This window comes from Neovison vison, chromosome X (genome assembly GCF_020171115.1).
Source record: "Neovison vison isolate M4711 chromosome X, ASM_NN_V1, whole genome shotgun sequence".
NCBI classification, from domain to species: Eukaryota; Metazoa; Chordata; class Mammalia; order Carnivora; family Mustelidae; genus Neogale; species Neogale vison.
In genome coordinates, this window is record NC_058105.1 from 114,028,038 (window position 1) to 114,040,113 (window position 12,076).

Consider the following 12,076-nt stretch of genomic DNA (forward strand, 5'->3'; position numbering starts at 1 on the left):
GAAAAGTAAAGCATAATTTCTCAAATTAAACAATTTCACACCTTAAAGGCAATCAAAGGGGAAAAGACAGTCTTTTTGAAGAATGTGTTAAAACAACTGGACATCCATTTGCAGAAAAAAAGAAAAAATGGACCTTGACCCATACCTCACATCTCACACAAAAATTAACTCAAAATGGATCACAGACCTAAATGTAAAACTTAAAACTATGAAACATCTAGAAGAAAATACAGGGGGAGCTCTTGTGACCTAGGGTTAGACAAAGATTTTTTTTTTTAAGATTTTATTCACTTGAGAGAGAGAGAGAACACAGAGGGAGAAGAAGAAGACTTCCCACTTAGCAGGGAGCCCAATACAGGACTTGCTCTCAGGACCCTGAAATCATGACCTAAGCCAAGGCCAGACACTTACCCAACTGAGCCACCTGACTGAGCCAACCAGGTGCCCCTAGACAGAGTTATTAGACATAGTACCAAAATCACAATCCATAGAAGAAAAAAGAAATTGGACTGCATCATCATTAAAAAATTTTGTCACAATCCATAGAAGAAAAAAGAAATTGTACTGCATCATCATTAAAAAATTTTGCTCTGTGAATGACACTGTCAAAATAAAAAGAGCTATAGACAGAGACAAAATATTTGAAAACTACATATATGGAAAAGGATTTATATATAAAAAGCCCTCAACATGCAACAGTAAGAAAACAACCCTTTTTAAAAGCAAGCAAAAGATCTGAAGAGACAATTCACCAAAGATATGAAGATGGAAAGTAAGTTCACAGCACTAATAATTGGGAAAATGTAAGTCACAAACAAGACAATACCACTACCTGTCATTACAATGGCAAAAACAAACAAACAAGCAAAACCTGACAATGTAAAAGCTGTCTAGGAGGTAGAAAAATTGCATCAGTCACACACTGCTGGTGGGAACGCAAAAGGGCAAAGCCACTTCAGAAACCAGTTTGAGGGGCACCTGGGTGGCTCAGTCACTAAGCATCTGCCTTCGGCACAGGTCAGATCCTGGGGTCCTGGGATCAGGCCCTGCATCGGGCTCCCTGCTCGACAGGAAGCCTGCTTCTCCCTCTCCCACTCCCCCTGCTTGCGTTCCCTCTCTTGCTGTGTCTCTCTCTGTCAACAAAATAAAATATTTTAAAAAGAGAGAGAGAGAGAGAAACCAATTTGACAGTTTCTTAAAAAGTTAAACACACACTTACATATGACCTAGCAATCCCACTCCCAGGGAGTTATCTAAGAGAAATAAAAACTTCATGCTCCCACAAAACCCCACAAGTAACTCTATTCATCATCGCCAAAGACTGGAAACAATCCAAAAGCTCTTCAACTGGTGAAAGGAGAAACTGTGACACACTCTGGAGCAGTCTTCAGCCACAAGAAGGAATGAACTACCGATACATGGAACAACACAGGCAAGTTTTACTCACATTCTGAGAAAGGCAAAACTACAGGGACAGAGAACAGTGTTTAAGGATGGGGAAAGTGGTTAACTACAAAGGGGCAACATGAGGGAATTTTGTGGGGGGGTGATGGAACTGTTGTGTGACTCTGTGCACTTGTCTAAACTTCTAGGGGCACCTGGGTGGCTCAGTCGGTGAAGTGTCTGCCTCCAGCTCGGGTTATGATCCTGCCATCCTGGGACGCAGCCCCCTCTTTGGGCTCCCTCCTAAGCAGGAAGGCTGCTTCTCCTTCTCCCTTGGCCCCTCCCCCAAACTGTGCTCTCACACACACGCATGCACACTCTCTCAAATGAATAAAAATTCTTTAAAAAAAAAACCGTTATAGACACATGCATCACAAAAAGTTAATTTCATTGTATGTAAATTTAAAAATAAGTATTTTTTTTTAAGTTCCAGAATCTTCTCTAAATCTATGGCTGTTCTTTCTTGAGTTTCAGCAAGTGCCTAGAGACTGAATAAAACAAATCCCAACAGTAGATTTTCTAATTTTAAATCTGATTCACACAGAAAAAAGTTAAGTCAAATTAAGAACATACAAAATCTAAGTAACACCTCAAAAATTAGTAGCAACTGAATAGAAACTGGATCCTACATGCCTGTATCATTAATTTATGTAACTCTACATTATTTTTCAAATATTTTCTTTTTTTCTTTAATATGTAAGATTGGTATAGGATCACAGTTTTCCATGAGGAACTCCTTCATATGCAACAAATACTACAAAGACCAAGTGAAGAACACAGAGGGCATGGGGAGATGGAAAGTAGAAGGAAGTTGGGAGAAATCGGAGGAGGGAGATGAAGCATGAGAAACTGTGGACTCTGAGGAACAAACTGAGGGTTTTGGGGGGTGAGGGTTGGGTGAGCCTGGTGGTGGGTATTAAGGAGGGCACGTATTGCATGGAACACTGGGTGTGGTGCATAAACAGTGAATTCTGGAACACTGAAAAGAAATTCCAAATAAATAAATAGGGTTAAAAAAAGAGTTAGTGATGTTATGAAAATTCAAAGAAAAACACTGCTCTTCTTTCAAGGAGAAAAAAAAGAAATTTTCATAACGTCTATCTTGTCTGCATGTATTACTAAAATCTTTAAATTGTGTGTTCAACCATCTTCTCTAATTGGCCCCACACAACCACATCATAAGCCAGCCTGGCTTCATCCTACTAAAACTCCCAATCTACCACCATTTCTTCCAAAAATTAAGTAAGCCAGAATCGTGAAACACAATATTATGATTAAGATGCTTTGGCTTTCAATTAGATCTGGACAACTTGGAGCAGTCTTTGGAGCTTCAGTCTCATAGGAAAGGAAACTAAATAGACAACATCAAGAAAGCCAAAGCTTCCCTCTGAAGAAATGAAGTTAAATTCACTTATTATAAAAGTTTGGATGACTCAAGAGAAGTTACTGGACCTTTTTTCAACCTCTACATTGTTATGGTTTCCAGGAAACGTTTTAAATACACCAAACAGAATAAGGTCTGACAACTAAATCTCTTTAGAAACATACAAACTCTTGAGGCAAAACACTTTCTCAAGAGACCAACATTAGGACACTGCGTTATTGCAGGGTTTTTAATCCTTGTGTTTACAAATGATCTGAACATCCCAAGTAGAAAATGAAGTATGTGTTTAGGAAATCCGACATATTGAACTCAAAGATGATTTTTTTTTTCTCTAACTACGACAAACCTCAGGTTAGGAAACAAAGCACTAACGCAAAAAGGAACATCTGCCAAATTAAGATTTAGGAGAAAAAAAGGCAAAGCAAACTTGGAAACTTCATTTCCAAGAAGGTCTCTCCTTGACATTCTTACAGATTTTTCTAAAAAGTCAGACATAAAGCAGGCCACTAATGATGACTTAAAGTCAGTTTCAGTAACACATACTTAGACAACCTGGTCTTCCAAATGTTTTTTCAGGATCCTACATATTCAAGTCCTTTATTGTCCCTAAAGTCCTCATTCTTATTATCTCCTTACATAAAATAAACCCAAACCCACATGGCAAGGTATGTTTGGGGGCTTTCACTTCTGTTGTTTCCTATATTTGTTTAATTTCCTTTCTCCCATTTCAGCCTGTGACAAGTCCTGTGCCATGTCACCACAGGGCAGCTCGACAGAGGACCCTGGGTGGGTCTGGGCAACCCCTGCTCACCAAACTGCCTGGACTTGGCATGGTGATGCTTCTGCACACTGGAGAGGTGCTTTTTTTCTTTACCCAAAAGTACCACCTGCTCACCCAAAGGAATCTCCACAGTGCTGTGCCTTCCCAAAGAGTCCTTTCTCTTAAGAGGGAGGAACAAAGAGCCAGGGGAATACAACAACACAGAATTCTTGCCCTTTTTTCCCACGACTCTTTAGTCTTTCAAAATTAAATTTTAATTTTTTTTAATTTTCATTTTTTTCTTTTTCTATATTTTGAAATTTTTCCTTTCCTATTTCAACCTATCTTAACTATTTTATCTTATCAATACCTTTTTTAAAAAATCCTTTTTAATTTTCATTTTTATAGTCATATCCTATCCCTTCATTGTATTTAACCATATTTTTATATACATGTAAATTTTTCTTTCTTTAAAATTTTGGGATACAATTTCCTCTAACATACTAAAATATAATATAAACATAGCATATGGCTTTGTTGTAGTCTCCAGCCAGATCACACTTTCTCCTTTTTTTTTCTTTTTTCAACTAAGTGCTTATCTTATCAATTCCTTTGCTAAAATCTTTTCTAATTTTCATCCTTATAGTCATATTCTATCCCTTCATCATGTTTATCCTTATTTATAAACATTTATGTTTTTCATTCTTTAAAATTTGGGGATGCAGTTTCTTTTTTTAAGATTTTATTTATTTATTTGACAGAGAGAGATCACAAGTAGGCAGAGAGGCAGGCAGAGAGAGAGGATGAAGCAGGCTCCCTGATGAGCAAAGAGCCCAATGCAGGGCTCGATCCCAGGACCCTGGGATCACGACCCGAGCTGAAGGCAGAGGCTTTAACCCACCGAGCCACCCAGGCACCCCAGGAGGCAGTTTCTTCTAACAGACCAAAATACACCCAAAATCAAGTGTGTGGCTCTGTTCTATTCACCAGCCTAATCATATATTTTTTCCCCTTTCTTCTCCCCCTGGTTTCAGGTTTCTTCCAATTTGGTTAGTGTATATTTTTCTGGGGTCGTTGTTACCCTTTTAGCATTTTGTTATCTCATTCATCTGTTCTTCTCTGGACAAAATGACAAGACAGAAAAAAAACTAAAAAAAAAGAAAAAAAAAGCAGTACAGACTGCTGGGGACCTAATCAATATGGACATTTGTAAGATGTCAGAACTAGAGTTCAGAATGATGACTGTAAAGACGCAAGCCAGGCTTGAAAAAAGTATAGAAGTTACTAGAGAATCCCTTTCTGGAAAAATAAAAACTCCTTTCTGGAGAAATAAAAGAACTAAAATCTAACCAAGTTGAAATTTAAAAAAAAAAGCTATTAATGAGGTGCAATAAAAAAATGGAGACTCTTACTGCTAGGCTAAAAGAGGCAGAAGAGAGAATTAGTGATATAGAAGACCAAATGATGGAGAATAAAGAAGCTGAGAAAAAGAGAGACCAACAACTACAGGACCATGAGGGGAGAATTCAAGAGATAAGTGATACCGTAAGATAAAACAACATTAAATAATTGGGATCCCAGAAGAAGAAAGAGAGAGGGGACAGAAGGTATATTGGAGCAAATTATAGTAGAGAATTTCCCTAATTTGGTGAAGGGAACAAGCATCAAAATCCAGGAGGTAGAGAGAATCCCCCTCAAAATCAATAAAAATAGGTCAATACTCCATCATCTAAGAGTAAAACTTAAAGGCTCAGAGTCAAAGAGAAAATCCTAAACGCGGCTCAGGACAAGAAGACTATAAACTACAAAAGTAGAAATACTGATTGGCAGCAGACCTATCCACAGAGACCTGGCAGGCCAGAAAGGACTGGAATCATATATTTAGAGCACTAAACGAGGAAAAATATGCAGCCAAGAGTTCTATATCCAGCTAGGCTGTCACTGAAAATAGAAGGAGAAATAAAAAGCTTCCAGGACAAACAAAAACTAAAACAATTTGCAAGCACCAAACCAGCCCTACAGGAAATATTGAAAGGGGTCCTCTAAGCAAAGAGGGAGCCTAAAAGTAACAGACCAGAAAGGAACACAGACAATGAACAGGCACCTTAGAGGCAATACAACGGCACTAAATTCATCTCTTTCAATAGTTAGTCTGAATGTAAATGGGCTACATGCCCCAATCAAAAGACACAGGGTATCAAAATGGATTAAAAAACAAAACAAAACAAAAAAAAAGACCAGAGCACCTAGGTGGCTCAGTGGGTTAAAGCCTCCGCCTTTTGCTCAGGTCTTGATCCCAGGGTCCTGGGATCAAGCCCTACATGGGGCTCTCTGCTCGGCAGGGAGCCTGCTTCCCCCTCTCTCTCTGCCTGCCTCTCTGCCTACTTGTGATCTCTGTCTGTCAAATAAATAAATAAAATCTCTAAAAACAAACAAACAAAAACAAGACCCATTGACATCCTTCTGCAAGAAACTCATTTTAGACCCGAAGGCACCTCCAGATTTAAAGTGAGGGGGTGGAAAACAATTTACCATGCTAATGGACATCAAAAGAAAGCTGGGGTGGCAATCCTTAAAATAGACAAATTAGATTTTAAGCCAAAGACTATAATAAGAGATGAGGAAGGACACTATATCACACTTAAAGGGTCTGTCCAACAAAAAGATCTAACAATTTTAAATATCTATGCCCCTAACATGGGAGCCTCATTATATTAATATATAATAATATATACTAGTATCTATAAACAATTAATAACAAAATCAAAGAAACACATCAACAATCATACAATAATAGTACGGGACTTCAACACCCTACTCACAGCAAAGAACAGATAATCTAAGCAGAAGATCAACAAGGAAATAAAGGCTTTCAATGACACACTGGACCAGATGGACATCACAGATACATTCAGAACATTCTATCTCAAAGCAACAGAATACACTTTCCTCTCTAGTGCAAATGGAACATTCTCCAGAATAGATCACATCCTGGCTCACAAAGTAGATCTCAACTAAAAAATTTTAAAAAGTTGACTTACAGCAGAAGAGAGTAATATACTCTTAACAGCTGTTATACTTCTACGACCTGATCATCAATATATCACTAATATTTGATGGTTTGACAAAGGACAGAACTGGGAGGAAAAAATCAGTGATTCAATAAAGTTTTCATTATTAGTCAGAGAAATTGTGGAAGTGGGGTGCCTGGGTGGCTCAGTTGGTTGAGCATCTGCCTTTGGCTCAGGTCATGATCCTGGAGTCCCAGGATCAAGACCCACATCAGGCTCCCTGCTCAGCAAGGTGTCTGATTCTCCCTCTACCTCTGGCCCTCCCTTTGCTCCTGCTTTCTCTCACTCATTCTCTTGAATAATTAAGTTTTTAAAAATCTTAAGAGGAAAAAGTAACTATGGAAGCAAAAAATAGAGTAGGATCAAGACACAAAACAATATTAAGAAATGTATTTGAATCCTTGCCAAGCTGTGTCATTGATGAATCTTTCAGTATTATTTCTCTGTCAGGGGAATGAGGAGGTGTGGGGAAGAGCAGAGCTCAGAAAGTCTTTGTAGCTTGCTCCCCACTGGAATTTAGGGACCCCACACATGATCAGAGTAGATATTCGAGGACCAGGTCAGAGATGACTAAACTTACCCACCAGCTTCCTGAAAGGCTGACAAAATTGGTTTGTTCATGATTTACACTATGCAAATCTGGGAGGAAGGAATATTCTAGATCCCGATGTTTAACAGAATTTTTATCCTCTTATTTCACTAAGGTAGGATGAGTCTCTCTCCCCAGAAAGACACCCCAAAAGGCTGACCTTGGACTGAATAAACAGAATGAACAAATCCTCACTATACCTTCAAAATGTGCTCGTTGGACACCTTGTCATCAGGGGACACATACAACCGGATGAACACAGAATTGCTGTATTGACCACGAAACGTTGCAAGGGTATGTAAGAGACTGAACTTCCTCTCCGACCAAATACCTTCGGGACCAATGTTAGATTCGAGCACAGGCCAGCGGAAAGGGGAATGTCGCAGGATGTGTAGCAATGGTTTGGCATCTGCTTTTTCAATCGCTTCTGAAAGGGAGCAAATACAAAGAAAGAGTTAGAATTGCAGATTGGATCACCAAACTAGAATGCAAGTGCACCTTCTCAAAAGAAAATTCCCCATAAGACCCCAACTTCATATTTCACCTGTTAGAGAGAGATGCAGTGGACTGAGCAGGACCACAGAGACAGAACTACCTATGGCTCACACTTCAATGTGACTGCCTGAACCAGGTATTCTTGCCAGGAGAGCGGACTACAGAAGCTGCTGGATATTCCCGACAAGAAAAGATGGGCTTGTTACAGCCCAATGAGTGATATTAGGCTGAGCATACCCTGCAAGATGTAGGAACAATCCTAAATAAAGGAAACCATTCAGTAAAACCAACCACTCCCCAATACACGTGAATTAATACTTCCCCTCCTTGGCCGTCTATTATCACACTCTTCTAGCTCACCAAATAATACCCCAAATTCTAAACAAGGTAATACACTTCCCATAGGCACTGGCTTCTCTTCCTACAGTGGTCTTGAGGAAACACACCAGATCAAATGGCAAGTGTTAACCTTAACTCCAATCAGACCCAAGACGCCAAGACAGGCCCAAGACACCCACCTAAGATGTCTGTTAGGCTGATGGAGAAGCAGAAGGAGCCTGGCCCACCTGGGAATCAGGATTGTCCCAGGCCTGGGTAAGCTTCTGTGGGATACAGCAACACTCCCAAATGCCCCCTCTCCCAGCTCCTTCTCACACTGGACAGGGCCTCTGGATTCTCATTTCTGAACCACATATGGTGGGGTTTGCCCTCCTGACCCTACCCAAGTTTCTCATGGAGGAACTACTACTTAAGGAATCCAAGCCAAAGAAATAAAATTATTTTCTTATTTTCTCTATCAAGCCAGCAACAGAACATTAAGACAGGGAGAGTCAAGATTCAGTCCTTGAGAATTGTTCCCTTTCTCAAACAACACTTTTAAACATTAATCGAAATCTTAGTAGTTCTCGTTTTCCTTAAAGAACATCTTTAAACATTAATAGACTCTCTGAAGGATAGGGTGTTAAATATTTCAGTTATTTTCTTTATTACTCACTCTCATTCATGCAAGATGAATAAAGGATTTTGGCTTTCTGTATGGCTTCGGTGTCCCGCCTTCTACTGATAGATTTCTCCAAAAGGGCTGGGAAGGTTAAGAAAGGATTCATTAGTATCCACCCACACAAGGTGCAACTTAGAGGTCATTCCATAACCACAGTCCCGGCCTCCGGAAAATTAAATGTAAAGACAGACAACCCTGAAAAAGATACATCTATAAAAGATATACAGACAGCAGGACCGAGTCCAAGTTGCTTGAGGTTCAAATAAAAAAAAATTAACCTTCTCTTTTCCCAGGTTCTCTTAATTCAGAGAAACCTGAAGTTCAACTCCCGACTCAGACTGGACCTGCTGCAGGGGTTAATGTTTTCGCCACCTACATAAAAAGAAACAGAATTCATGTATTCAAGAACCAAAAATAAGTGAATTCTGTTCTTTGTTTCTGCATGGAGTAATATTCTCAAAGGACGCAATTCCATCAGGGTCGGGTTTCTTAAGATTTCCTCACCGCCCAGCCTCTCCAGGAGGTCACCTGGAGGAAACTGCCCATTAGAAGTTTTATTCGATGTTGCATAAACATGCTGTGGACATGGGAGAAGTTGTTTAGACAGGAAATGGAGAGGCGAGATTGGAAAGCCTACCCAAATTGCCTGAAAACTTGTCCATTTCCCCATGCGGAGTCCCGGCCATTGAAATGAGGTCGTGTGTATAAAATGGCTGTCAGCGTAGACATGAACCCACCCAGAAAGTGATGTGCACTTTGTAACATCACTGATGCTCTTGCTTGAAGGTGGAAACTGGCAGCTGTCATGATTAAGGGGAGAAGGAGGGAAAGGCAAGACTCAATAAAAACTGCTCCCCCTCCCCGCCAAAACACACCTTGGATGTACCGGCAAGTGCTCATTTACCTACATGGAGCCAAGAGGAAGCATCCCTGAGCAGTACCGCCGACATCGAGCTGTGGCAGCCTGCTGCTGTCAAGGCATGTGGACTTTATTTCTGAAACAACCCAGCTGCCTCCCAATGACGGCACAACAGATGCCCCCATTGTACTCTGAAGAGCTTCAAGATACAACGGAGAGTGCTGATCCAATTAATAATTACATATTCCCTGAAGAGGAATCTCCACTTCTAAACTAGAAGTTCTACCTTTCAAAAAAAAAAAAAAAAAAAGGCAATCCAGAGCTCCTGACCAATTTCTTATCCGCACTTGTACATCAAACAAGTCCAACGAACTCCACAGATTCAAATAAAATAAATTGAGTTGGATGTGGGTGTTTTCAATTGTTTTGACTTGTTTGGCGTTTCTTATGTATTATCACAGCAATAAAAGCAGGATAACTAGCCCCAAGGATCGAGAAGGAAGATTGTTTTCTTTTTTTAATAAACACAAAGCTCTAAAACCATACTCACATACATTTCTATTCAAATCAGATCAGGTGCCTTTCCACTGTATTACTTCCACAGTCGCTGGACTGTTGGGGAGACACATTTGGAAGTAAATAATCCAAATTCCATTTAGGGATGTGATGTTCTTCTGATGCTATAAACACTCCACAGATTGTAAACAACAATGCCCTGAGGACCCAAACAAGCCTTGGGAGCGAAAGAACTCAAAGTAGTACGTATGTACCTGAGTGTGCACCCAAGGCATTCTGTGTATGACAAGAAGGTAAAAAAAAGGACATGCAATGCTAAGTAGGGCATTCCCAAAACCCTAACAGCGCACAAATATCAATAATTTGTTAAGGCACATCCCAGGGATACCGTGGGTTCAGTTTCAGATTACTGCAAAAAAGTGCATATTGCAATAAAGCGAGTCAAATTAATTTTCTGGCTTCCCAGTGCATATAAAAGTCATGTTTACACTGTAACAGCAGATGATTAAATGTGCAATAGCACCGTGTCTAAAAAACAATGTAATACCTTAATTTTAAATACTTCATTGCTACAAAATGCTAACCATCATCTGAGTGTTCAATTCGTTACATTCTTTTTCGCTGGTGGAGGGTTTTGCCTAGATTTGGATGGCTGATGACCGATCAGACTGGAGCTTGCTGAAGGTTGCGGTTGCTGTGGTAATTTCTTAAAATAAAACAACAGTGAAGTTTGCCACATAGATTGGCACTTCCTCTCACAAACTATTTCTCTGTAGTATGAGATGCTGCTTGATGGCATTTTACCCACAGAACAACTTCTTTCAAAACTAGAGTCAAGACGCTCCCTGGTGGTCTAGTGGTTAGGACTTGGCGCTCTCTCAAAACTAGAGTCAATCCTCTAAAACCCTGTCACCACATTATTAACTAAGTTTATGTAATTTTCTAAATCCTTGGTTGCCATTTCAGACCTTCACAGTGTCTTTGCCAGGAGCAGATTCCATCTCAAGAAGCCACTTTCTCAGGGCGCATGGGTGGCACAGTCAGTTAAGCATCTGACTCTTGTTTTCAGCTCAGGACAGGATCTCAGTGTCGTGAGATCGAGCCCCACATTGAGCTCTGCACTCAGCAGAGAGTCTGCTTGAGATTTTTCCTCCCTCTCCCTTGTCCCCTCCCACTCATGCTCTCTCTCTCTCTCTCTCTCTCTCAAATCAATTAATTAATTTTTTAAAAAGACAAAACCACTTTCTCTGTTCATCTATAAGAAAAAACTCCCCATCCATTCAAGTTTGATCATGACATGATGTCAATTCAGTCACACCTTCAGTTTCTACTTCTGGTTCTAGTTCTCTTGCTATTTCCACCACATTTGAAATTACTTCCTCTCCTGAAGTCTTGAACCCCTCAAAGGCACTCATGAGGGATGGAATCAGCTTCTTCCAGACTCCTGTGAGTGTTGGTATCTTGACTTGTTACAAGGATCACACATGTTCTTAATGTCATCTATAACAGTGAATCCTTTCCAGGAGGTTTTCTATTTGCTGTCCCCAGAGCCATCACAGAAATCACTACCTGTGACAGCTATAGTCTTGTGAAAACTATTTCTCAAATAATAAAACTTAAAAGTGAAAATGATGCCTTGATCCACGGGCTGCAGAGTGGATGTTGTGTTAGCAGGCATGAAGGCAACATGAATCTCACTGCCCATTTCCATCAGAGCCCTGGGTGATCAGGTACACTGCCATTGAGCAGTCCTAAGTTTTTTCTGAGCTACCAGAACTCAGTAGTGCGCTTAAAATACTCACTAAACTACGTGTGAACAGATGTGCTATCATCCAGGCTCTGCTGTTCATTGAGAGCACAAGCAGGGTAGACTTAGCATAACCCTTAAGGGCTATGAATGGTCAGAATAGTCAGTAAGTGCTGGCTTCAACTTAAAGTCACCGGGGCTGCCTCAGCCCC

General features: G+C 40.2%; 1 protein-coding gene across 2 annotated transcripts in view; it reads right to left on the reverse strand.

Annotated features, from left to right (window-relative positions):
- Nucleotides 1-12,076, reverse strand: part of PHEX (phosphate regulating endopeptidase homolog X-linked) — a 205,416-nt gene that overhangs the window by 158,265 nt on the left and 35,075 nt on the right. For both annotated transcript variants that reach the window (XM_044234827.1, XM_044234828.1), the window contains exons 4-5: nt 8,737-8,823; nt 7,448-7,674 (exon numbers count right to left, since the gene is read on the reverse strand). In XM_044234827.1, the coding sequence (XP_044090762.1) occupies nt 7,448-7,674; nt 8,737-8,823 (314 nt within the window). The remainder of the gene's footprint in view (nt 1-7,447; nt 7,675-8,736; nt 8,824-12,076) is intronic.